The sequence below is a fragment of the Cyprinodon tularosa genome, unplaced genomic scaffold, assembly GCF_016077235.1.
Source record: "Cyprinodon tularosa strain WSP-4 unplaced genomic scaffold, ASM1607723v1 ctg808, whole genome shotgun sequence".
NCBI lineage: Eukaryota > Metazoa > Chordata > Actinopteri > Cyprinodontiformes > Cyprinodontidae > Cyprinodon > Cyprinodon tularosa.
The window spans coordinates 426652-448871 of NW_024039572.1; the positions used below are offsets into that span (position 1 = coordinate 426652).

Here is a 22220-nt window from a genome sequence, read left to right on the forward strand (position 1 = left end):
CTAAACAGGTCATAGCTCATTCATTAGTCAAGTGTTCAGAGATGGTATTTAAGGAAATAACAATTATTACAGATGATCAACCTGCACCTTAGAGATGGCATTAACAAACAATTATTTAGCAAATCGGGTAAATCTGTTGATTATTTTTTTGATGAATCAATTAATAATCAGATAGCCAAAGATTCCTTAAAGGAATAGTACACCCAAAACATGATTAGCCTTCATTTTCTACTCACCCCCATGCTGAACAAAACTCTGGAGTACTTTTTTGATATCTCAAATGCATCTGGAGATCTGGGAGGCTTCTTGCTGTCTGCTGACATTCAAATAATGGAGGTCTATGGTGACCGAGACAGAAAGGTCCATAAAAGTCCACAAAAACGTGTCAATATTCCTCCATACTGCTCGTCCAATGTAATCCAAGTGTCCTGAGTGGGTAGCATCCAGAATTTACTCGAAACGAAGTGATTTAGAACGTTTTAGAGCATAAACAGTAGTGTATAGGATTTCCTAATAGCGCCCCCATGCGCGCTCACGATTCTACGGAAGCCGGCAGACCAAACCGGAAGAAAGTGCGCATTCAGCGTCTGCTCTGCCGATAATGCAAGCGTAGAAGAAGAAATGTGCTGTTTACCTGTGCAAAGAAAGAAACAACGAAAGAAAAATGTCTGAGGACTTCAGTGTTGAGGAAGAGCATGAGTTCTTTGCCGAGCTGAATGCGCTGGTTTGGTCTGCCGGCTTCCGTAGAATCGTGAGCGCGCATGGGGGCGCTATTAGGAAATCCTATACACTACTGTTTAGGCTCTAAAACGTTCTAAATGACTTCGTTTCGAGTAAATTCTGGATGCTACCCACTCAGGACACTTGGAATACATTGGACGAGCAGTATGGAGGAATATTGACACGTTTTTGTGGACTTTTATGGACCTTTCTGCCTCGGGCGCCATAGACCTCCATTATTTGAATGTCAGCAGACAGCAAGAAGCCTCCCAGATCTCCAGATGCATTTGAGATATCAAAAAAGTACTCCAGAGTTTTGTTCAGCATGGGGGTGAGTAGAAAATTAAGGCTAATCATGTTTTGGGTGTACTATTCCTTTAATGAAGAAGTTTTCCAAAATTAAACCAGGTAAAATTAAAAAATTTGGTTCTGGTTAGAGCGCTTTGATGGCCGAATTAAAAAAAAAAATTCAAAGATACAAAATTGTGGTATATTCTTTTAAAATGTTAGTATAATTACTGCTCTAAGTAGGTCGTTCTGTCAGCTAAAGGCATGTTTTAGAGTCTTTATGCTCCAGTTAAGGATTAATCGATTACTAAATTAGCTGAAAATTATTTAAATAATCGATTAATGCGCTTATCGTTTCATCCACATACAAGATTAAACCATGAAACCTCAACTCTGCACCCACTTCACCTGTTTGTTTTTTGTTTTTGTGTTTTTTTTGTCCCCATCTCCCTCCAACCTCCAATCTGACGTGACTTTCAGCTCAGGTGATCCTGGAAGCTGCTGCTGCAACTTTTTGTTAATGTCTCTGTTCAACAAAGCTTTCCACATGTTACAGGTTGGCTGCGTTTGCAGCCGGGAGAGGCGGGAGGGGGGGGAAGATGCCTTCTCCATCTTTCACCCTGGATGCTCAGCTGAGATATCATGACAAATGGCTGAAGATAGACTTACAGGTATGTAACCACGACAAGGCAAAGGTGATAAACGCTGCTCAGATTTCTGAATTCTGTCACAGTCAGAAAGGAAATTCATTCTCCTCAAGTCCTGTGTTCAAATGACCGTTTAAAGAAAAGTCCATATTTTTCTCAGCCTGTTGCTTTATGTACAAAAAAAAATCAGTGACATAATGACAGTTTGGTTAAAATTTCCACAGGTAGTTAATTACAATAAGCCACATGTGTGGTCATGAAGTTGTACTTTTCCATCCCTGGAAAAGCTACAGCAGTAACTCCTTACAGGTCCTACCAGTTTTATTGGCATTTTTAGTTAAAGATATGGAAGAAGCATTGGATAAAATTCTGCTCTTCTTTCAGAATTAAATTAATTAAACAGAGGGGAAGTTTATAGATCCAATCCTTATTTTGAGCCTTTTGTTTCAGTGTAAAACTAATTCAGTTTCATCTATACCATTGGTTATGAGATTAATTGTAGTCATTTCCTTTGTAGCCCTATTAATCTCTTAATGTGGTTGAAACTGTTTTTTGTTAAAGTCGGTCATTCATATTTGTTTGTCTCACTTCAGATTACAAAGCTCATATGTTTGATTACACAGAATAAAATGATTCCCCTCTTATATTTCTTTCATTTCAATGATAGTTTATACAAATAATGAAAACCTGAAATCTAATTAATTTTTAGTTTTTAGAAAATTACAAACTAGTAATAAAAAGTAAGTAGTCTTATGCTACGTTCACACCTAAAGCAGCAAGAGCAACAAAAACGCGTGTGTTGTTTCATTTTTGATGCGTGTACAGATTTAGCTCTGACGTGCGGCTGAAGCATTGGAAAAGTGGGTCTGATGTGCGTTGGGCGGAGCTACCCTATATATTTTTTTGCCTGTAACAATGGCAGCTATATTTGCTGTGATCAGTGAGTAAAAAGTAGTTTGAATGTTTTTAAGTGAGAAAGTCCACCTGAAAACTTCATCAGTGCAGTCAGTTTATCCAGACAACCATCCTGCCTTCAAATATTATTTCTGTCAGAGCCGCTCAGACCCCCGTACATCGGCGGTGCTCTGTAACTAGGAATCCCGTTCAACAGCAGCCTGTGGCCTGGTCGCCTCTTCGTGGTTTGCTGCGGCCGCTGGCAGGTGTTTTTAATGTACGTAATCCAAACTGCAGGCACCGGGATAATAAAAGTGAACGTGTTTTACCTGCAGACTTCAGCATTTTAAGTTAATTTAGGTGTTACTAAACTGTTTCAGAGGAGTGATCATAGTGATTTGTATCATCATCAGTGCTGTCTGTCTCAAGCAGCAATAGTTCAACTTTTCCAACCTCAGCTGCTGCTGCGTTTGCAGCGTGTTCCTGCTGCCTGTGGTACCTTTTGCTGCGGCTTTATGTGCTTCAACCATTGACTTTGCATGTAAACTAGCTGCTTCTGCAGCCTTTGCTGCGTTTGGTGTGAACGTAGCATTAGACAAAAATATCTGGTTTTATCTGTTTTCCTAATTCTTGGTTGTGATTGCTTTTTGCATGAATTACTGCATCACTGTGGTGTGGTGTGGAGGCAGTCTGGCTGTTATTCAGCTGAGGGCTTCTACAGTAGAAGTCCAGGTTGCTTCAGGTCATCTGCATTGTTGGGTTTGTTGTTGCTCATCTCCCTCTTCACAGTACCTACAAAAATACACACAAACACACAAAAAAAGGCTGGAAAAACCAGAAATGGAACTGCTCTTGCAGCCGGGCCAACTGGAGCCTTTGGAAAAGGAGCACTAGTTTCTCTGTGAGGTTCAATGCCAATAAGAACATTAACACCAAGGTTTAAAAAGCTTTTGTTTCTATGGATCAGAAAAGCCAACAGGGGGACAACAGGTCAGGTGTCCTGGGCCTGTGGTTAGGGAGGGAGGGAGGCAGGATTTGGTCATTCAACTATCAAGCTATGGGACAAAATATTTTTCTTCAAAAAAGTATTGTTTGTGAGGAAAGAGGTATGCCTATTATTTAACTTACATACAGCGTTTCTTTTTTTCTTTTTCATCTTAAGTCTAATTTAGTCATTTTTTCTTAAAATAAGTGCATTTTTTTCTTGTGTCAAGGAGGTAAGTTAGACACTTGCCAATGGAACAATACAATTTACATTTAAAATAAGAAATAAAACAATTGCATTATCCTTTTTCAAGTGCATATTATCCAATTACCTTATTTTAAGAGTTAAACTCCTCATTCCGGTGGCAAATCATCTTATTTTTCTACTCAAATTAAGGGTAGATACACTTAATTTAAGACATAATGACCTATTTCTAGATTGTTATTGCAGTGTAAAAAATTTTCCAGCACTGGTACGTATGACTTTAAATGTGTTTAGCTGCTCCTGTAAAGTAAAGAGAACTTTTCAAGCTTTTTCTGTTTTTCTTTTTTTAAGAAAAGAAAGAATTTAAAAATCAAGAAAAGTCAGAGGGGCAAAGACTGCTGTTAGGGATGCAAGTTATTCATTAGTTAAAATAATCTAAGGTAGACAGATCTTATTGGTTGACAAACAAATAACCGATAAGTGACCGCTTTCTAAAAAGCTGACTTTTCTGATGTATGATGAGGAACGCTTCATAACAAGAAGGGCTGAATATTTTTCTCACAATATGCTGAATACATTATTCTGAAGGTCTGTTTATACTTGATCGTTTGTTCTTGGTTTTGATTTGATGTTCCAATTCAATTAGTGCAAAGAGTAACAAATCAAGGCTTGAATAAAATAGCTTTGGGAAATACCCCCCCAAGACACACACACACATTTATTTTTAAATTCATGAGAGTAAAGGGAAAGAAAGAAAGCAAAGGAAATCGGTATGAATTAGTTTATCTTGTCCTGGGCCCAGACAAGGCTAGCCCGTTACTGACGTACAGCCTCTGTCAACAACCAGGTTTGTTTTTATTTTTTTTCATCACCAACTGTTATCTGGAAGCTATAACAATGAGAATTCTGCAAAATAAAAGGCTTGAAATTCTACTTTCTGAAATCAGGGACAAAGATATTTGTGTAAATCCAGTAGAGAAAATCTTGGCTGAACTGAAGGGTGTCGAGTTTGATTTAAAAAAAACAACAAAGGCCTGAATTGGAATTAAAATTAATTAAATGTGATTGTTTTGGCATTTAAAATGCTTTAGTTGGAAAATATTTTCATAAAAACAATGTATTAAACGATAAATATATTTGCAAATATGCAAACATATGGCAATATATTTGCGTGGAACTGCTTCCGGTTGATCGTAAAACCGGAATCGTATGTTCGGAAAAGAAGAGTTAGAGAATGGGAAAATGCTAATTTTAGCAAAAGTGGCTGGAAATCGAGGAATTGCAGCCTGCTGACGGTAAAGATGACTAAGAATTTTGCCGTGTACATGTGGGAGTCATGGGGACTTGTTAATGGCATTAAAATTATTTCAAAGAGCATTAAAAAGCATTAAATTATAGTTGCTCATTCCCTTATAAACTCTCCACATTTAAGCATTTTATTTTCCCCTACCAATTAAATAATTACACACCCTTTAAACCTGTGGCTGCCATTTAAAGTAAAAAAAAAAGTGATGTGATGTCCTGTATTTAAAAAAAAGTCTATTCTGATAATTAACATGGCCCCAATACACCAGAAAATTTCATCTGGGCGCCTTACAAAGTCTTAACTTGATCTTGATGATAAAACCCTGCAGGGAGGGAGTTTATTACGCTAATGGTTTAGATGTTTGTTTTTCCTAAGGTATAACCACTATCTTACATTGGGAGAGATGTTGCAGCTGAATTTTTTTGCAGCTGAATTTTTTTCTGGTGAATTTTTACCAGATAAAAATTGAGTGTAAGGAATTCAATGTCTAAAGAAAATTCAGTGTTTAAAATTCGCTGTTCCATAGATTTTATCGGTCTGTTACAGACCGACAACAGGACTTTAAAGTCGGTCTGGAGCTTTTAATCTGAATTTCAAACAAAGAAGGAGGATATGTTTTCCTTTCTTCAGAGCTTTCTTCAGTCCGTGCAGATAAGCTTTGGAAAGTTGTTGCGTAAATGTCAATGTTTTTGACATTTAAGGAGGAGTTGGATCCTTCAAAGGACTTGCTGATTAGCAGCTCATGGAAGCTGAGTATCAAAATCCAAATGTCACACAGGATTTTTTTAATCTGTCCTCAGCAGCTGTTTTTCCAATTGGTTAAAAGTTAGAGGTCAAGGTTACACTGTGTTCCTTCACTTAGAAGCACTGATGTAGTCTGCAGCCCCCTAGGAAAGGAAGGAGACAAAGCTGAGTATTACAGAATCGGTTCATTTCTGTTTATTTGTTGCTATAAATAGTTTGATACATCAGAATTTAGCTGCTAATTTTTTTGTGAAGCTTTAAGCTAACAGTTATTTTAGTATTTTTTTTTTTTTTTATTGTGATCAGAAAAGATTTTTAAATGTTGAATGCAGCTTTTGTAGCTATTATGATTAAAACAGCTTTGACTGTGTGTGATGCCTAGAACACTGGTTCCAAAACGTTTCCATGCCATGACCCCTTCAGTGTTATCATTTGGCCATGGATCGTGGTGTTTTTAATCAGTATTACAAGTTATATTTAATTAAAGATGATGATGATAATATAATTTTCTTAACCATTCTCCTGCCCTAGAAAACATTGATATTTAATTTAACTGTGATTTCCAAAAAGCTGACTTTATTTATATATGTTTTACTCCAAAATGTCAAGATAACCAACAATTTGAAAGATAGAAACAATTAGATGGAGAAATCTTAAAGTCGTAGGGAAATCATATTTAAATCTCAAATCATTCTGGCTTAAACATGTATATAAATGTACTCTTTATCAGACTATATTGTCCCAAAAGTTAGAAAGTTTCTATTAAAAAAAAAAATCCTGTTTTAAAATCTGTTTTATTTTTTTCCATTATCTTGTGCAGGCCAGTTATTTATAGCTTAGCTTGTACACCTAAATTTGGCCAATCATATATCAATGGTAAATCAAATCACGTCTTTTATTCTTTATTGCTTTCCCATTGAGTTCCGTCCCAGTGTTCACAGGGATTGATGTCTGTGTCTTCAGCAGGCGTAGAGCTAACAGAACTGGCAGCGTTGCGAGGCAAGGGCTCAAACATGTACGGCTGTAAGCCTTCTACACCAAACCAAGCTTCTGCCGCCCTGGCGTCCTCTTCCACAACATCTTCGTCCCCACTTTCCTCCTCTAAATAAAAAATGTATGATGGAGGAGACTCATCCACGACCTCCGACACTAAACCCTCCTCCTATTGCATGTTTCCTCTGTCCATAGCGTTCCTTGACAGTGTCGTTTCTAAGTCACCAATTTAGTGCTACTTGTTCCCAATGGAATTACCCATTGGGAACCTGCTAGCACTAAGTTGCTAACTGGTTAGCAAGATGCTTCCGACAAACCAGCTACAACTAAACTTGCTTGCTAACCTTCCGCCACAACAATCCCACCCCTTTGATAAACGACCAATCACATTCACTTTATTCATTCGTGTAAAGTCGGGCACCACTGAGGAGAATTCGGAAATGCAACAGCCACTTCCAAGTGACTTTAATTCTTTCGAACTTCCCGTTATCTGCCAAAAGTTTTGCTCTCTCTCACTGTCCTGCAGACGGGATAAATTGTAGATCTTAAGAAAATACAGTTTGTTACTCATCAGCCATAACCAAGCATCTAAAAATCATCTGATATAATGAAAAAGGAAAATGTTTTGCTTCTGTCTTTGGCAGCGGGCCTTTTCCCCAGAGGGCCTGAGTGAGATGTGGAATGAGATGGTGAAAGATGAAGAAATAACTTTTAACGGGGAAGAATCAGCTCACACAGGTAGGCTCTGTCCTGTCGAGGAACCATCTGTTTAAGTGAGATTTACTCACAGTTACCTTCTGTGTTTGTTGATTGTTATTTTTTTGGACATTCTAGAAGATTGCACTGATTGTTTTGGTGGTCAGAAGAAGGATGAACCCAGCGATAAAGACAAGAAGGAAGAGGAGGAGACGCCGACATCCGCGCATCACTCCATCATCGAGACCTGGGATTGGGGACGCCAGCCAGGTATGAGTGTTATTTTTTGGATTTGGGGGGGGCATATCTGACCCAGGCTGCTATTCCCAAACTGTTCTGCTTACATGCTGAGCATCTTGTTGTTTTACACCTTTCTGCTTCCAAGTGGGGTAATTGATATCCTGCTGACTGTGGCTGGTTTTTACAACACCTAAATGTCGACCAGATCCAAGTATGCTCAGTGTTTCAACACACGGCTGCCCCCTCCTCTCTCTCTCTGTTTATCAGTTTCATGGCTGTCTTGCTCTGCTGATGAGCGCGTGTTTTTCTGGCCTGTGAGTTGTGGAAACTGAAATGACAACTTGCACTCTGTTGATCCGAGGGGTTATTTTTACCCCTCAGAGCGCAGTCTTAGTGGTCCTTACAGTGTAGTGCAGAGCGGGGTGTGTTTATTCGAGGAACTGGGTGGGACGGTGTCTTGGATAGGAGAGATAACCGTTGCTTAGGGGTGCAGGCGGCCCATGTCGGCCTATCCAGGGAGCACAGAGTTCACCAGCAGCCACATGGCTGTTAGTATCTCTTTTTATAATCTTTTTTTTTTTTTTATTGACTTGAGGCTGGACATCGTACTACTCTGATCTAACAGTGTAACCAGATCCATGAGCGCTCTGTTATTGATGCCTGTAGTTCAAACGGCGCACTTCCTGCTCTCCTATTGTGTAGTCAGAAATGTGAAGCATGTTTGTGTCAGCAGATGCGGCTCACATCTAAGCCCCCTTATTGAAATCAGATCGGCGAACAGTGAGAGCTTTGCTCTGAATCCATGGAAGTATTAACACCAGTTGAACTTTCATATTTTGCCAAACTACAGCCACAAATGCGACAGGCCAACAGAAAGTAGCATCATTATGAAGATGATTGAAAACAGCTTTTCCTAATGAGTATAAACCTTAAAAAAATGGGGCTCATTTACTCTGAAACCCTTAAATGAAGACCATTATCTCTTAGTCACCTTGCAGTTCTTTGCAGTGGGATGTTACATACAGTAATATTGTCATTACAATGAATTTTAATGCAGCCTTAGCTCTAGTGTGAAAAAGATCAAATGGCTGCGTATAATTGTCTTATGTCAAAACTCTGACGGGTACAAGCTAGCTGTGGCTTAGCTGAATATGGTTTGATGATATATTCCAACGGCCGACTTTAGCACAACTGATACGACCTCGGGTCAGTCTGGCTTACATACGGCGGATTAAGTGGATTTCAGACACTATATTTGACCGTCTCATCTTCCAGCGCAGTGCGGCAGTTCTGGCACCTGGAACTTTCTAATGAAACACAGCGAGTTCCTGAAGTCAGACAGACCGCAAGTTATTCATGTGTGTGATTATGGAAAGCTTTACTGTGTTTTTCTCACTGTCATAAGAGTTAGAGATGTTCTGACAATATTTGGTTACCCTTTTCTAAATGCCCCTCTTTCTTGTGTGCTTAGATGAGACGGAGCTCAAAGACTGCCTCCTGGTCCTGGTTGAGGATCAGCTGAAGCTCTCGGCTCAGATGGCCAAAAGCACCCTGTCTGCGCAGCGCCTACGCCAGAGGTTGGTCATCCTGGAGCGCTACCTCATCTCTCTCAGCCACAGCATGATGGAGGAGAAGTACAAGGTCCGCTGGAAGATGCCCCCTAGTCAGCCACTGCCTGCTGCCGATAATAAGAGGTAATCCTCACACAGCTATTTGGATAGTTTGTTCTCATTAAAATATTCCCCTTAACCCCAGAGAAATATATTATATATATTATAGTTTATATATATATTAAAAATACTATCTAGGGCTGGGCGATTATAGAAAAAAAGCTTATCGATAAAAAAATTGCATATTGATCGATATCGATAATTATTGAAAAGATTTGAAACCATATTTTATGTGCAGGTCCACCTGGACTTTTTATAATATTGCTAAATGATTTAATTTTAATAAAAAACACAAACACAGACTTCCAATTAAATCTTTATTTAACCAACTTTTTTAACCATAACAGAATTGTTTTAAAGAAAAATAACTTAAGAAACCTGAGTTATGTTATTAAATACTGACAAAGAATAAACTAAAGTGACCAAAATAAATATAACAAATAAATAAATGCCCCGCCGCCCCCGTTTTCTGCTTTAACCTGAGTTATTACTTTGAAGTTTCTGGCCCCTCAGCATTTTTATCTCAATTGTTAGAACTACGTGGGAAACTGCCCAGAACTGAAAATATATATATTTTTTCCCGAAATTCCCGAAGATTCCTCGGAGGAGAGCCGCGCCGGGGCCTACACAGCTCGTACTCCTGCGGGTGTGAGCGGCTGAGATGATAAAAAAAAAAAAAAGTTGGTTGTGTTATCAGACTTCATTTTCACTGGTTCCCTACACATTTTACAGATGACTGTTTTTGGTCCGACTTGCCATGACCGAAATACTGCCAGACTGCCGAACAACAAAAACCTTTCTTTGGAACAATTTCCTCCGCCTCTCCTTGCTGCACAGCTTCATGTGCTCTGTGTTGTGGTTTGAGAGGGCGGCGCTTGGTGACGGCATGTCTGGGTCCGCGATTGTGATTGGTTGGGAGGAAGCAGTGACTAGCATAAACCTACATGCTAGGCTACAATGAGAAGGAAGGAAAACTGCGTTTCTTTTTTATCGAACTTTTATCAACTCTCTTTTTTTCTATTGCGCCACACGTCTATCGATCGATATATATCGTTATTGAATTATCGCCCAGCCCTAATACTATCTACTTATTTATTTTATTACCTGTTTGGCTGTGACTCCATCCTGGAGAGAAATATCAGCTGTGCTGCTTCCATCAACACCCTTGTTTATAGATGTTGGAGATCGGCCTGTTTTTCAGTGTAGTCCTGTTTCTCTGACTGTGACTGGCTGGATGTGCTCTCTTCATCCACTGGCATGGGAGCTGGCTCAGAGCTCGTCTGCCTGGCTGTGTGTTTCCTGGGCGGAGCCGCCTTTTACAGCTGCTTTTTGTGTCTCTACTTCTGTCTCCTTGAACCCCAGTCGGCCTCGGCAGATGGCCGCTCACACTGAGCCTGGTTCTGCTGGAGGTTTCTTCCTGTTAAAAGGGAGTTTTTCCTCTCCACTGTCACTACAAGCATGCTTAGTGTGAGGGATTGCATTTGAGTTAATGAGTCGATGCAATCAACTGGTTTTCCTTAGATAGAAAACTTTGAATCAATCTGACTGGATGATCTGGTTGAACTGTAAAGTGCCTTGAGATGACGTGTTTTGTGAATTGGCGCTATAGAAATAAACTGAAATGAATAGAATTTTATTTTATGGTACATTGGTTACAGGCTGAAGCTGGGCTGCCATCTCGTCTCCATGTCAGGCTGGATTCATTTAAAATCCTATCAGATGGAAAATGTATTAAATGGATTCATTAGTTGAACAAGTTGGCCTGAATATGTTGTCATTTTCCTTTTAATTTAAAAATTCCCATTTTTTTAAAAACAGAACAATTCATAATTGCTTCAACAATTATATAATTTGTTATATTTTCACCCATGGAGGTCACTATTTTTAATCTGCACAAATCATGCTATATTGAGCAAGAGATTAGGTCTTATTGGACTGAACCAATAGAGTAAAGGCTGATTTATACTCAGAAACCAGGTCGTCTGCGTGTGTCGCAGTTAACACAGATATGGCTCCGCCCCTTCTGCAGACACTCTGCTGCACCTCTCCAGAATTGTAGGTGACCGCAGACAGAGCTGCAGACAGGAGGCCTCTGATTGGTCAAATCTACAACCTCTACACTATGGGTATTTCCTGTTTGGTAGCTTACCGGCTTGTTTTGTTTGTATAATCACTATTGTGGAAAATGAAGATGGACCAGCTAGAAGAGCGAGGTGCACGAGAACGCTGGGACCCTTTTTCCACCAGGATCCCCTCTCATTTTGGCCCTCATGTCCTTCCGTTGTCGCACAAATTTGCCCCCACTTCCTCACCGCCTCGGCTGTATCTAGACCCACAGCTAGATTGTGGTGATTGTCCCTCTTGCGTTGTGGCGTGGAATAACATAGGGCAGACCAAAAAAAAGCACTTGATGCTACTGGAAGAGTGGCCCTGATTTATTTCACTATTTCTTACGCTGAACCTCACAGTAAAGCAAAACTATTGTTCCCTGTTTTAAATCATATTTTAAAGGTGAGATTATTGAGCTCACTAACTTTATGAGTTGCTGTAAATCTGATCAGATTATGAGGATTTTATTTCCAGATTGTAATAAAATTAGCGCGCATTTCTCTTTGTTCCAGCCAACGTCCTGCCAGCAAAGGCGTGGAAGGCCTGGCCAGAGTCGGCTCCAGGGCGGCGCTCTCTTTTGCCTTTGCCTTCCTTCGCCGGGCGTGGAGGTCAGGTAAGAACGCCTCAGGGACAGTGTTATTTTCTGCTTTTGTTAAAAAATGTTTTTCTGTCACAAGGTGAAGAAGCTTTGCTTGGCAGCTGTTGATAAATGAATAATTACTGCAGAGTAAACATGCATGTTTGTAATGCTTTGCTATAACCTCAACTTGCTGTTGCTACTTGGTCACTGACTGGAGGGAGATGCTAAGATAAAGCCCACTTCTGCTTTTTGTAGAAAAAGTAGGTTATAAATAGTTTCTTGCTTTATGAAGTTAGAAGTGAAATTAGTTGGATTCATGCTGATTTATCTGTTTGGAGTTCTGGTCAAAACTTCCAAGCAAAAAGGAAAAATATACGACTGAATTTAGAGCAACTAAAGTTTTTTTTTTTTTATGTCTATATATAAACTCTCACATTTCTATATACTGTAGTTTTTTCATTCTTCGCCTCTATTGATGTCCTGTCGATGTATTATTTAAAAAATATTTTATTGTTTTATAAAAAAGGCCATTGATATGATCTTGATCAAGATTAAAAGCCCCAAATAAACCTTAGATTTAGTCCAGGGATGCGTTTTAAAAACCTTTAAGCTAAACTATAAATACTCACTGGATCATGGTTGTTTTTTGGCTAAAGTACTTTGTAGTTGGAGTTTTCGTCTTAACTGATGATTGACTCAGCCAGAAGGACTTAGGAAGGCTTCTACCATCAGATAACAGTCCTCCTCCTCCTCCTCCTCCTCCTCCTCTCTCAGGCTGCCATGATTCAACCCCCCCCCCCCCCCCCCACCCACCCCCATTCTCCCACATGGCATCATGCTTGAAGCGCTGCTTGTTCATTGATACAAAATTGCCCTCTCTTTAAAAGAATCCTCATGTTAAAACAAAAAACAACTCCAAATTAACCTCTTAATATCCACCTCATTTTGGGTAATCCTCACCTATTTTACTTTTATTTTACTTTTTATATTTTATATCCATATTTTTATCCTAAGTGTATATATTAGTCTATTTTATTGCATGCCTTATACTCACAGTGTTTTAGATATTTTTATAATTTTATTTACCTATTCCATATTATATGGAATAGGTAAATATGAAACTATTCCATATTATATGTTTCATGTTGCACGATTGTACCATAAAAAAATCCTAGTTTGTGAACTCCTTCACTAACAATGGCAATAAACCTGATTCTGATTCTGATACCCAAATGGAAAAGCAAATAGCTTAGAAACTGTAAGCCCAAATTACATGCGTGATACATTATTTGAAAGCTAACACCTTCTAGTTTCTGAACATATACAATAAAATTAGGTGAGTAAAACACCCAAGCTGGGTCACTTCAAACAGGACTCAAAGTTGTTTTTTTTTATTCTTGAAAATAATACCGTAGGTCTTTTTTGAACAGCAGTCATAAAGCCATGCTTGCTTGTCGGGGCTGCTTTGTCATCGTACATTTGGACATGCTGCTATATCTATGTTAATTGTGCTTTGGTGCTCGCTGTGTCCATAAAAGGAACTAGGTGGTTAAATTGTGGAGAATCTAAGCTTTCCAATGATGTCTATATCGGTAAACGTTTTGGGTTTTGAGAGGTTAAGTCCCCCATTAAGCAAACATTATGAATTTCCTTGTTATCCTTTGAATTAGAAGCAGATTTAACCTCGGCTGCAGCCTTGATTCAAACATCTCTCTGTCAGCTTTGTGGGAAGAGATGCTGCATATTGTTTGATGTGCTGATGTGAAGCTGAGAGCTGCTCATCCGCAGGGACTGGGTGGGAACAAAGGGGTGGCCTCTTCTTCCTGTAACATGAGCAAAGCTTCCACACACACACACACACACACACTCAGCTCATTTTTAAGGTGTAATCCTGGAATACGCTTCGAGAACAACTACAGCTTTCCTAGTTCCTCACTAAACATCTATTTTTAGTTAAACTATTATAGGATTTTAAAAATACACAATCAAAGATACCTTTTGGATTATTAATAAAAGCTGGATGAATGTTTAAATTCCACCCTTAGCTCAATGCTATAGGTAGTTATTTTTTTAAAAGCATATGTCGTTAAATCTTACAGAATTCTACAGAATATATTCATAATAGTGGCTTTATTGTGTTGAAATGCATTTTCACAGTCATTTTAAGAAAAAAATCTTTAATGCACGTTCAACAAGCTGTGCATTTTCATTTATCTATGTCTCCCTGGTGAACTGTATCACAAGATGTTTGCTGTTTCTGCAGGCGATGATGCGGATCTCTGCAGCGAGCTTCTCCAGGAGTCGCTGGACGCCCTGCGGGCTCTTCCTGAAGCCACGCTGTTCGATGAGGGGACGGTGTCTTCTGTGTGGCTGGAAGTTGTCGAGAGGGCCACAAAATTCCTCAGGTATTCTTTTCACTGTTGTCTTTGCTGTTTTAACACATCTCTAACCTCAAGGCAACAGGCCTCAGGTTTGCTAGATGTGGCATCTAAATGTTAATGATCCAACAGGTATTGTTTAAAAAAAAAAAGGTATAGATCATATAAAGGATGTTAAAAGTTAGTAGAAAGTCAATTTTAGCTGAAACGGGACGTTACATGTGCACATGGTGGTGCTAGGGCTAATAAAAACAATAAGAGAGAGAAAAAAAGAAAGCAAATCAGCGTGTTAACTTAATATATTATAATAAAGGTCACTATGATTAGTGTAGATATCAAGCCCTCAATCTTTGCAGCCATTGTTTATTATTTTTTGGGAGGGTGTGGGATTTTTAAAGCCAGTATTAGTTTTACTAGGACATCAATTTTCAGGTGCAGTAATGTTTGTACTTGTTCTGAAGTCATGACTGCTAAATGCACTAAATGAATCGGAACATGCATGTATAACTGGATGATGATGATACAAGAAAAATGTGCTAAAACCAAACCAAAATAATCAACTGATGCATCAATCTGTCTCTAGATTACTGCAGTTAAAATTACTGACTGTTTACAATCACAATTAAAAGTCTAGCAGTCTGATTGACCAATCAGATTGCTAAATACAGCAGCTATATAGTATCTTCTTATTCTTCTAACTCTGGTTTTATTTTCTGGTCTGGGTTGCCGGGTTATATGTGTTGTTTTTTTATGGATCAGCTTTTATTGAGAAATATTTCTTTATTTTCTGTTCAGATTATTAAATTTTTTGTAGTGTATTATAGTGTAGTTAATTTAAACTCAACGTTAACATCTTCCACAAAGAAGATTGTTGCTGCAGGAGCAGAATAATGCAGGTTTATAGCTATGTTGCATTCAGTGAGCTGAACATGGTTGGATTTTTAAGAGGAACAACATAGGTTAAGCTGGTATTTGTAAACTAATGCTGGGTATAGGAACTTTGGTATTCAAGTAGTTTTTTATACTTCTTTTTTTAGTTTTATTTTGACTTATCTAATTTAAATGCAGGTATTAAATGTCTTGTTTATTCCTGGTTCAGTGACATACATGGAAGTGCCAGCACAAAAGGCAACATTCCCCTTCAGGACGAGCACCTTGCCCTGGCTATCCTTCTGGAGCTGGCTGTGCAGAGGGGGACTCTCAGGTGACTTCATTTTTCCTGGTTTTGAACAGCCTTTCATCTGCTCTGAGGAATGGCTTCCTCGTGTCTCACTTTGCTTTATTCGGCTCCTCCAGCCAGCTGCTGTCTGCTGTTCTGCTCTTGTTACGTCTGTGGGAAAACGGCACCAGAGAGATGGACAACGAGCGCTCCACCCAGGGAACCAGCGCTCCTCTGTTGCCTCTGCTGCAGCGCTTTCATAACATACACAGCAGCAAGGAGGACCCTGTTCCTGAGGAGGATGCTGAGGTAGGAAGACATTTATTTATTTATTTAGCCAAAGCAGAATTTAGACAAGAAGATAATTTTATTGAGCTTTATGTTTGCCTGTTAGACATGAGAACCTAAGCTTTCTCATTAGAAAAGCACAAAGAAATGGGTTTATTGAACTAATCTGGACCTATCTAGTTTGATCGGCCCTGAATGGTTAACAAACGCTAAAAAATAACCTTTTTCTGAACATTAAAGGAGAAGTTCGGTTTTTTACACTTTAAGCCCATTTTCTGTAGTGTCCAGGATGAAATCGAATGATCGACACCAAAAGTTTGACAATTGGTCCTGTCTCTGCTTTTTGGCTCATTTAGAATCACCCCCTGGCTGCTTTAGAATGGCTTGCATAGAGCATGTCCAATAATGTCCTTAAAACAACCTTAAACGTTCTTTTTTTAAATATGCTACTCACCGGGTCGTCAGCGCTGTTCAATGACGTTCCAAAAAAAATTTCGTGAAGAAAAAACGTTCCTGTAGTGTTTTATTTAGCATTTTGTAAATCCCATTGAGTTCTGTAGGAATAGTCAATATTCCCCTGCCACCGGAAACGGAAATGGGGCCTGTTTACACAGTTGTAGTCTTTTCGCTTCACTCTGTGTACTCCGACGTCGAGAATCAAGAATCCACCTTTCGTATTCCATTTTCAGAGTTTTTTAAAGTGTTTAACAGAGACGTTAGCACCTCGACGTCGGAGTACACAGAGTGAAGCGAAAAGACTACAACTGTGTAAACAGGCCCCATTTCCGTTTCCGGTGGCAGGGGAATATTGACTATTCCTACAGAACTCAATGGGATTTACAAAATGCTAAATAAAACACTACAGGAAAGTTTTTTCTTCACAAAACTTTTTTTGGAACGTCATTGAACAGACCCGGTGAGTAGCATATTTTAAAAAAAGAACGTTTAAGGTTGTTTTATGGACATTATCGGACATGCTCTATGCAAGCCATTCTAAAGCAGCCAGTGGGTGATTCTAAATGAGCCAAAAAGCAGAGACAGGACCAATTGTCAAAATTTTGGTGTCGATCATTCGATTTCATCCTGGACACTACAGAAAATGGGCTTAAAGTGTAAAAAACCGAACTTCTCCTTTAAATGCACCAAATTAAGCTCCACTATGCAACAGTACACTTTGTTCAGTGTAGACACTGTTACTGGGTGTAGAAGACTGAGCACTAGCTGTCTCTAAGAGAGTCTAAGAGAGAGAACGACAACAGATAACAGGAAGGCTAAATGGAGTGTAGAAAAAAACTCTGTTTTATCAGTTTGAATTTTTTTGCAAGGATGAAAAAAGCTGTTTTAGATGCACCGAGAGCCTTTTTAGCTTTTAGAAGTTGGATTTAGGGTCGGTTGGTAACTGATCATGTAATCTGTGGACCAAGGTAACTCATCTCTGAATGTAATTTCTAGATCCTGACATCACCTCTCAGCCCCAACGAGAGCTTCCTGCGTTACCTGACCTTACCCCAGGACAATGACCTGGCTATTGATCTTCAGCAGACGGCTGTAGTGATCATGGCCCACCTGGACCGCCTGGCCTCTCCGTACAGCCCCCCACACTGTAACTCCCCCTCGTCACACAAGGTGAGGCATCAAGTCTCATTTAGGGGGAGATGTTTTGTTCTTTTGGAGCTGTTTTTTTTACTGTCGTACCCAGAATCTTAATGCTACGTTCACACCGCAAGCAGCAGAGGCAGCAGAAGCGGCTAATTTAGATGCAAAGTTAATGGTTGACGCACATCTTAGCGCAGCAAAATGTCCTGCAGCACATTTTGAGCAGCTGAAGCATCGCGTTATGAGCTTCAGAGATCTGACGCGCGACACGCTTCAGAAACAGCAGCTGCTGAAGTTGGAAAAGTTGAACTTTGATGTGAATCAGAGAAGAATCAGGGAAGCTGATCTGGGAGCTGGCAGGAAGACAGACACAGCGCTGCTGATGCAGATCGCTATGATCACGCCTCTGAAACAGTTTATTAATGCCTAAATAATTTAAAATGTCAAAACCTGCGGGAGAAATATGTTTGATTTTATTATTCTGGTGCCTGCAGTTTGGATTACGGACGTGAAAAACGCTAACATCTACTTCCAGCCGCCGTGAACAGTATTGGAAAATCACGAAGAGGCGACCGGGCCAGAGGCTGCTGTTGAACGAGATTCCTAGTGACAGAGCACTGCTGGTGTACGGGAGTCTAAGCGGCTCCGACATTGAAATATTTGAAGACATAATCATAATACTGATGAACTGACTGCACAGATAAAGTTTTCAGGTGGACTTTCTAACTTAAAAACATATTAAAACTACTTTTTACCCACTGATCACAGCAAATATGGCTGCCATTGTTACAGGCAAAGAAAGGATAGGGTAGCTCCGCCCAACGCACAGGAGACCGACTTTTTGACTGCGCAGTTAGAGCAGCAAAAGTGCTTCAGCCACGTGTCAGAACTAAACTTGTACAAGCATCAAAAATGAAGCAGCATGTGTGTTTTTGCTGCTTCTTCTGCTTGCGGTGTTAACGTTGCATAATGCTGCATCTCACTTTTTTATTCCAGGGGACTTTGCAGGAGGTGATCGCCTGGGGCCTGTTTGGCTGGAAGCTGTATGCCAACGTCAATGGACCCATCCAGTGCAAAGCCCTGTCCAGCCTCGGGGTCATGCAGATTGTCTGTTCAGAAAAGGGCTTCCTTATTCTGTCCAGCAGTGGTGCTGTTTACACCCAAAACTACAAGAGCACAACTCTGGTCAGTTCTGCTGCTTTGAGGTTTTCTCTCGGTTTGTTGACGACTCTGTACATTTGCAGTCCTCACTTTGAAATGATGATACCATTAAAAAACTTTAAGGAGGTTTAAAAACAACAAATTCCAAGCAAGCTTATATTTTTACATTTTTGATTTTTGAAATTAGATCTGTTTAATATTATAAATAAGATCTCCAATATGTACATCTTGTATTTCTTTGAAGTTCCTTTGGCAAGTGTTACTTGGCCTACATGGCTAATAAAAGCCACTGAGTGAATTATATTTAGACACTCCAGCATTTGTTCTATCAGAACTGGTAACTATAATTGAAATTATTTGATTTCCAATCATAGACGCCACAATTGAAGGTGTATACTTTTGGAAGAAAAACAGTCTCACTGGAATCTGCCTTTTTTTTAACACCGAATTTTAAACATTGAATTTTTTTAACAACGAATTTTAAACACTGAATTTTTTTAGACATTGAATTCCTTACACTCAATTTTTATCTGGTAAAAATTCACTTGTAAAAAATTCAGCTGCAAATGTGTTGACCTTTTGGTAAAGTCAAACCAAAATCCCAGCTAGTACGGCACCCCTGTCTGCCTAGGCTCTTGGTTTGATCCGGGAAGAAGCTGCCGTTGGCAAACCGACCGCTGGCCGAAATGAAGAAGAAAAACAGTTTGCCGCCGGCCTCTTCTTCCAGGTCAAACCACAGGGGTGCCGTACTAGCTGTGATCGGCTCAGTTGTTTCACCCAATCTGATAAGAGGAAAAACTCTAATAGCTGTCTGTTAGTCGCTAACTGACGTTTTGTAATTCTGTTTAACAAAAAAAAATTCCTCATTCATCCGGGAACAGCGCTGAGCGCAGCCGTTGTGTCATGTGACCAAATGAGCTAATTTCATTTGCTAGAAGCTGCTCAACTCTATCTATTCTGTGTTAAAAAATTCAGTGTTTAAAATTCGGTGTTTAAAAAAAGGCAGATTCCAATGAGACTGTTTTTCTTCCATATATACTCGCGTTATATGACTTATTATTTATTTATACAAAATAACTCATATCGGTTTCATTCAAAGTGTTTCTGAAACTTGTCTTACTGACTTATGGTTTATTTTTGTGTTTTCTTTTTGCTTTATTTAATTTAATTAATAAATAAGGCCATTTAGGTATATTTATATTAACAGAGCTACAATTTCAAGTTTTAGGATCATTGTCTATTTGGAAAGCGTAACTATCAAGTTAGAGAAGTTACAAAGGAATTGATATTTTCCTCTTCCTCTATTATTCTGCTTGCACTCATATTCTGGTTTTGAAGCCCAACAGAAAGTAATTTGCAGCTTAATAGCAAGGTCTTTGTACCATCTGACTGTATAAATGACACAACTAGTGGGATTAATTGATTTTTAAAATGATCCTCTGCCAATTTAGTAATCAAATCACTGTAACTGGAGCACACAGACTCTGAAATTTGCCATTGGTCAAAAGAACAACCAACTCAGTAATATAACTAAAGTTGTACATATTATTCATACATTTTTATTTTAAGATGAAGGTGAAAAAAAACTTCTTTTTGACTGTGAAAATTTTCTATCCAGAACCAATTAAGGGATGTAGCTTTAGCTGCATCTGTTCAGATTCTAAAAAAAAAAAAAAATTATCAAGCACATTCTTCTATCAAAAAAGGTAATTAATGGCGTGCTTTGGTGGGACAGGGGTTAGCACACACGTCCCATGTATGAATGCATTAGTCTTCGACGCAGCCAACCCCGGTTCGAATCCGACCTTTAGTCCTTTGCCACATGTCTCTCCCCCTCTCATACCCCCTTTCCCGTGAGCCTACTGTCCAAAAAACAGCCACTAGTGCTGTAAAAACTCAAAAAAGATATGAATTAATAATAGTATTATTAATATTAATTAAAAAAAATCATCAACAGATCAATCGATTGATCAAAATAGTTGTCAGCTAAATTAGTCCACCATTTAGAAAAAATATCCAAACTGTTTTTTGTGTAGTTTCCTCAGGAAATGGGACAGTGGATAAACTTTAAACATTTTTACCTGTAGAGCTAATGACACATTGATTCACAGGATTTTGTACTTCCCAACTCCTCCCCTCCCCTTCCAGGCTCCCATGCTAGTCCACTGTCTGAGCTCCAGAAAAATAGTGAAGATTGCTGCTCATCCTGACGGCCAGCACTACTTGGCCCTGTCGTCCAACGGCGAGGTGTTTTCCTGGGGCTGTGGGGATGGCGGCCGCCTCGGACACGGAGACACTACGTAAGCAGCAGCTAACATTCAACGAACGCTCTTTTAACTCGGTTGATTTTTCCACTTGTCTTTAAGTTAAAAACATTTTGCACGTGGCTGTTTGATGATAATCCATTGTGAAGTGCGTCTCTGAATAGTGAGAGTATTGATGAAATCAGTGTTTCATCTATTTATAACAAGGTTTTCAAACAGAAAATGCTGCCTCTCAAGTTTTCAGTGGTTGTGGATATAAAAAAGAAAAACCTGGACGATGGCTATGACTGAATTTATTTTTATTTCCTCTTTATTTTAGGTACCTAGAGGAGCCCACAATGATAGCTGCCTTTAATGGGAAACAGGCTGGAAAGCATGTGGTGCACATTGCTTGTGGGAGCACATACAGCGCTGCGATCACAGCCGATGGAGAGCTCTACACCTGGGGAAGAGGAAACTATGGCCGACTGGGTCATGGTAAGATCCAGATATACTACAACATGAAATAAAGCTTGATTTATCAAATAGAAAGACGATTATACTGAACCTTTATACTATATATTTATAATGACATCTATTTCCACTGCTTACTTCCATAAGTAGACTAATTGGTGAATAGTTTGCCCTCTGCAGGACAGCTAAAATCAAGCCAGAGCAAAAACTAATTTAAATCAATTGCAGATCTGTTTCCAACATTACAAATAATGTTGGGATTATAAACACTTTTACAAAGCTTTGTACTAGTGATAGGACGCAATTAATATTTTTAATCGATTTAATTACACTCTTCGTAATGAATTAATTATAAGTAATCACTTTTTATTCTAAAAGCAACATGACAACATGAACAAACTTTTTGCTGAAGAAAAACCTTTTTTGCTCCTCGGTTATTAAATGATCATATGAGCACAGCAACACATTTATTTCTTTTATTTAATTTATGTATTTACCGTATTTTCACGACTATAAGGCGCACTTAAACGTCTTTTTTTTCCCTCAAAATGTGCGGTGCGCCCTATGGTGCGGTGCGCCCTATGTGTGTTGTAACTGCGACTTTTGAGACCACCTCATTGAGGAGATGATGAAAGAGTGGCTGAATGTAAGGAGACCAGGTGTTTTTTTTTTCCACCCCTCACAATCGCTGTTAATATGTAACTCCATGCGTGCCCATCTCACAGCTGATGTGAAAAACATGGGGAAACAAATTAACCCTGTGCTCGCTGTTCAACCGCTCGACATCGGAACCGGACCCAGCAAGTGCAGCAGAAGCAGCGAGTTTACATGCAAAGTCAATGGTT

At 39.3% G+C, this 22220-nt stretch overlaps 1 protein-coding gene across 4 annotated transcripts in view; it reads left to right on the plus strand.

The window, feature by feature from the left end:
- Positions 1-22220, plus strand: part of herc2 (HECT and RLD domain containing E3 ubiquitin protein ligase 2) — a 94474-nt gene that overhangs the window by 1867 nt on the left and 70387 nt on the right. For all 4 annotated transcript variants that reach the window (XM_038271736.1, XM_038271739.1, XM_038271737.1 and 1 more), the window contains exons 2-13: positions 1565-1679; positions 7426-7519; positions 7616-7747; positions 9189-9411; positions 12009-12109; positions 14340-14481; positions 15554-15658; positions 15751-15922; positions 17354-17527; positions 18494-18682; positions 20807-20958; positions 21242-21399. In XM_038271736.1, coding sequence (XP_038127664.1) covers positions 1608-1679; positions 7426-7519; positions 7616-7747; positions 9189-9411; positions 12009-12109; positions 14340-14481; positions 15554-15658; positions 15751-15922; positions 17354-17527; positions 18494-18682; positions 20807-20958; positions 21242-21399 — 1714 coding nt within the window. In that variant the 5' untranslated portion in view covers positions 1565-1607. The remainder of the gene's footprint in view (positions 1-1564; positions 1680-7425; positions 7520-7615; positions 7748-9188; positions 9412-12008; positions 12110-14339; positions 14482-15553; positions 15659-15750; positions 15923-17353; positions 17528-18493; positions 18683-20806; positions 20959-21241; positions 21400-22220) is intronic.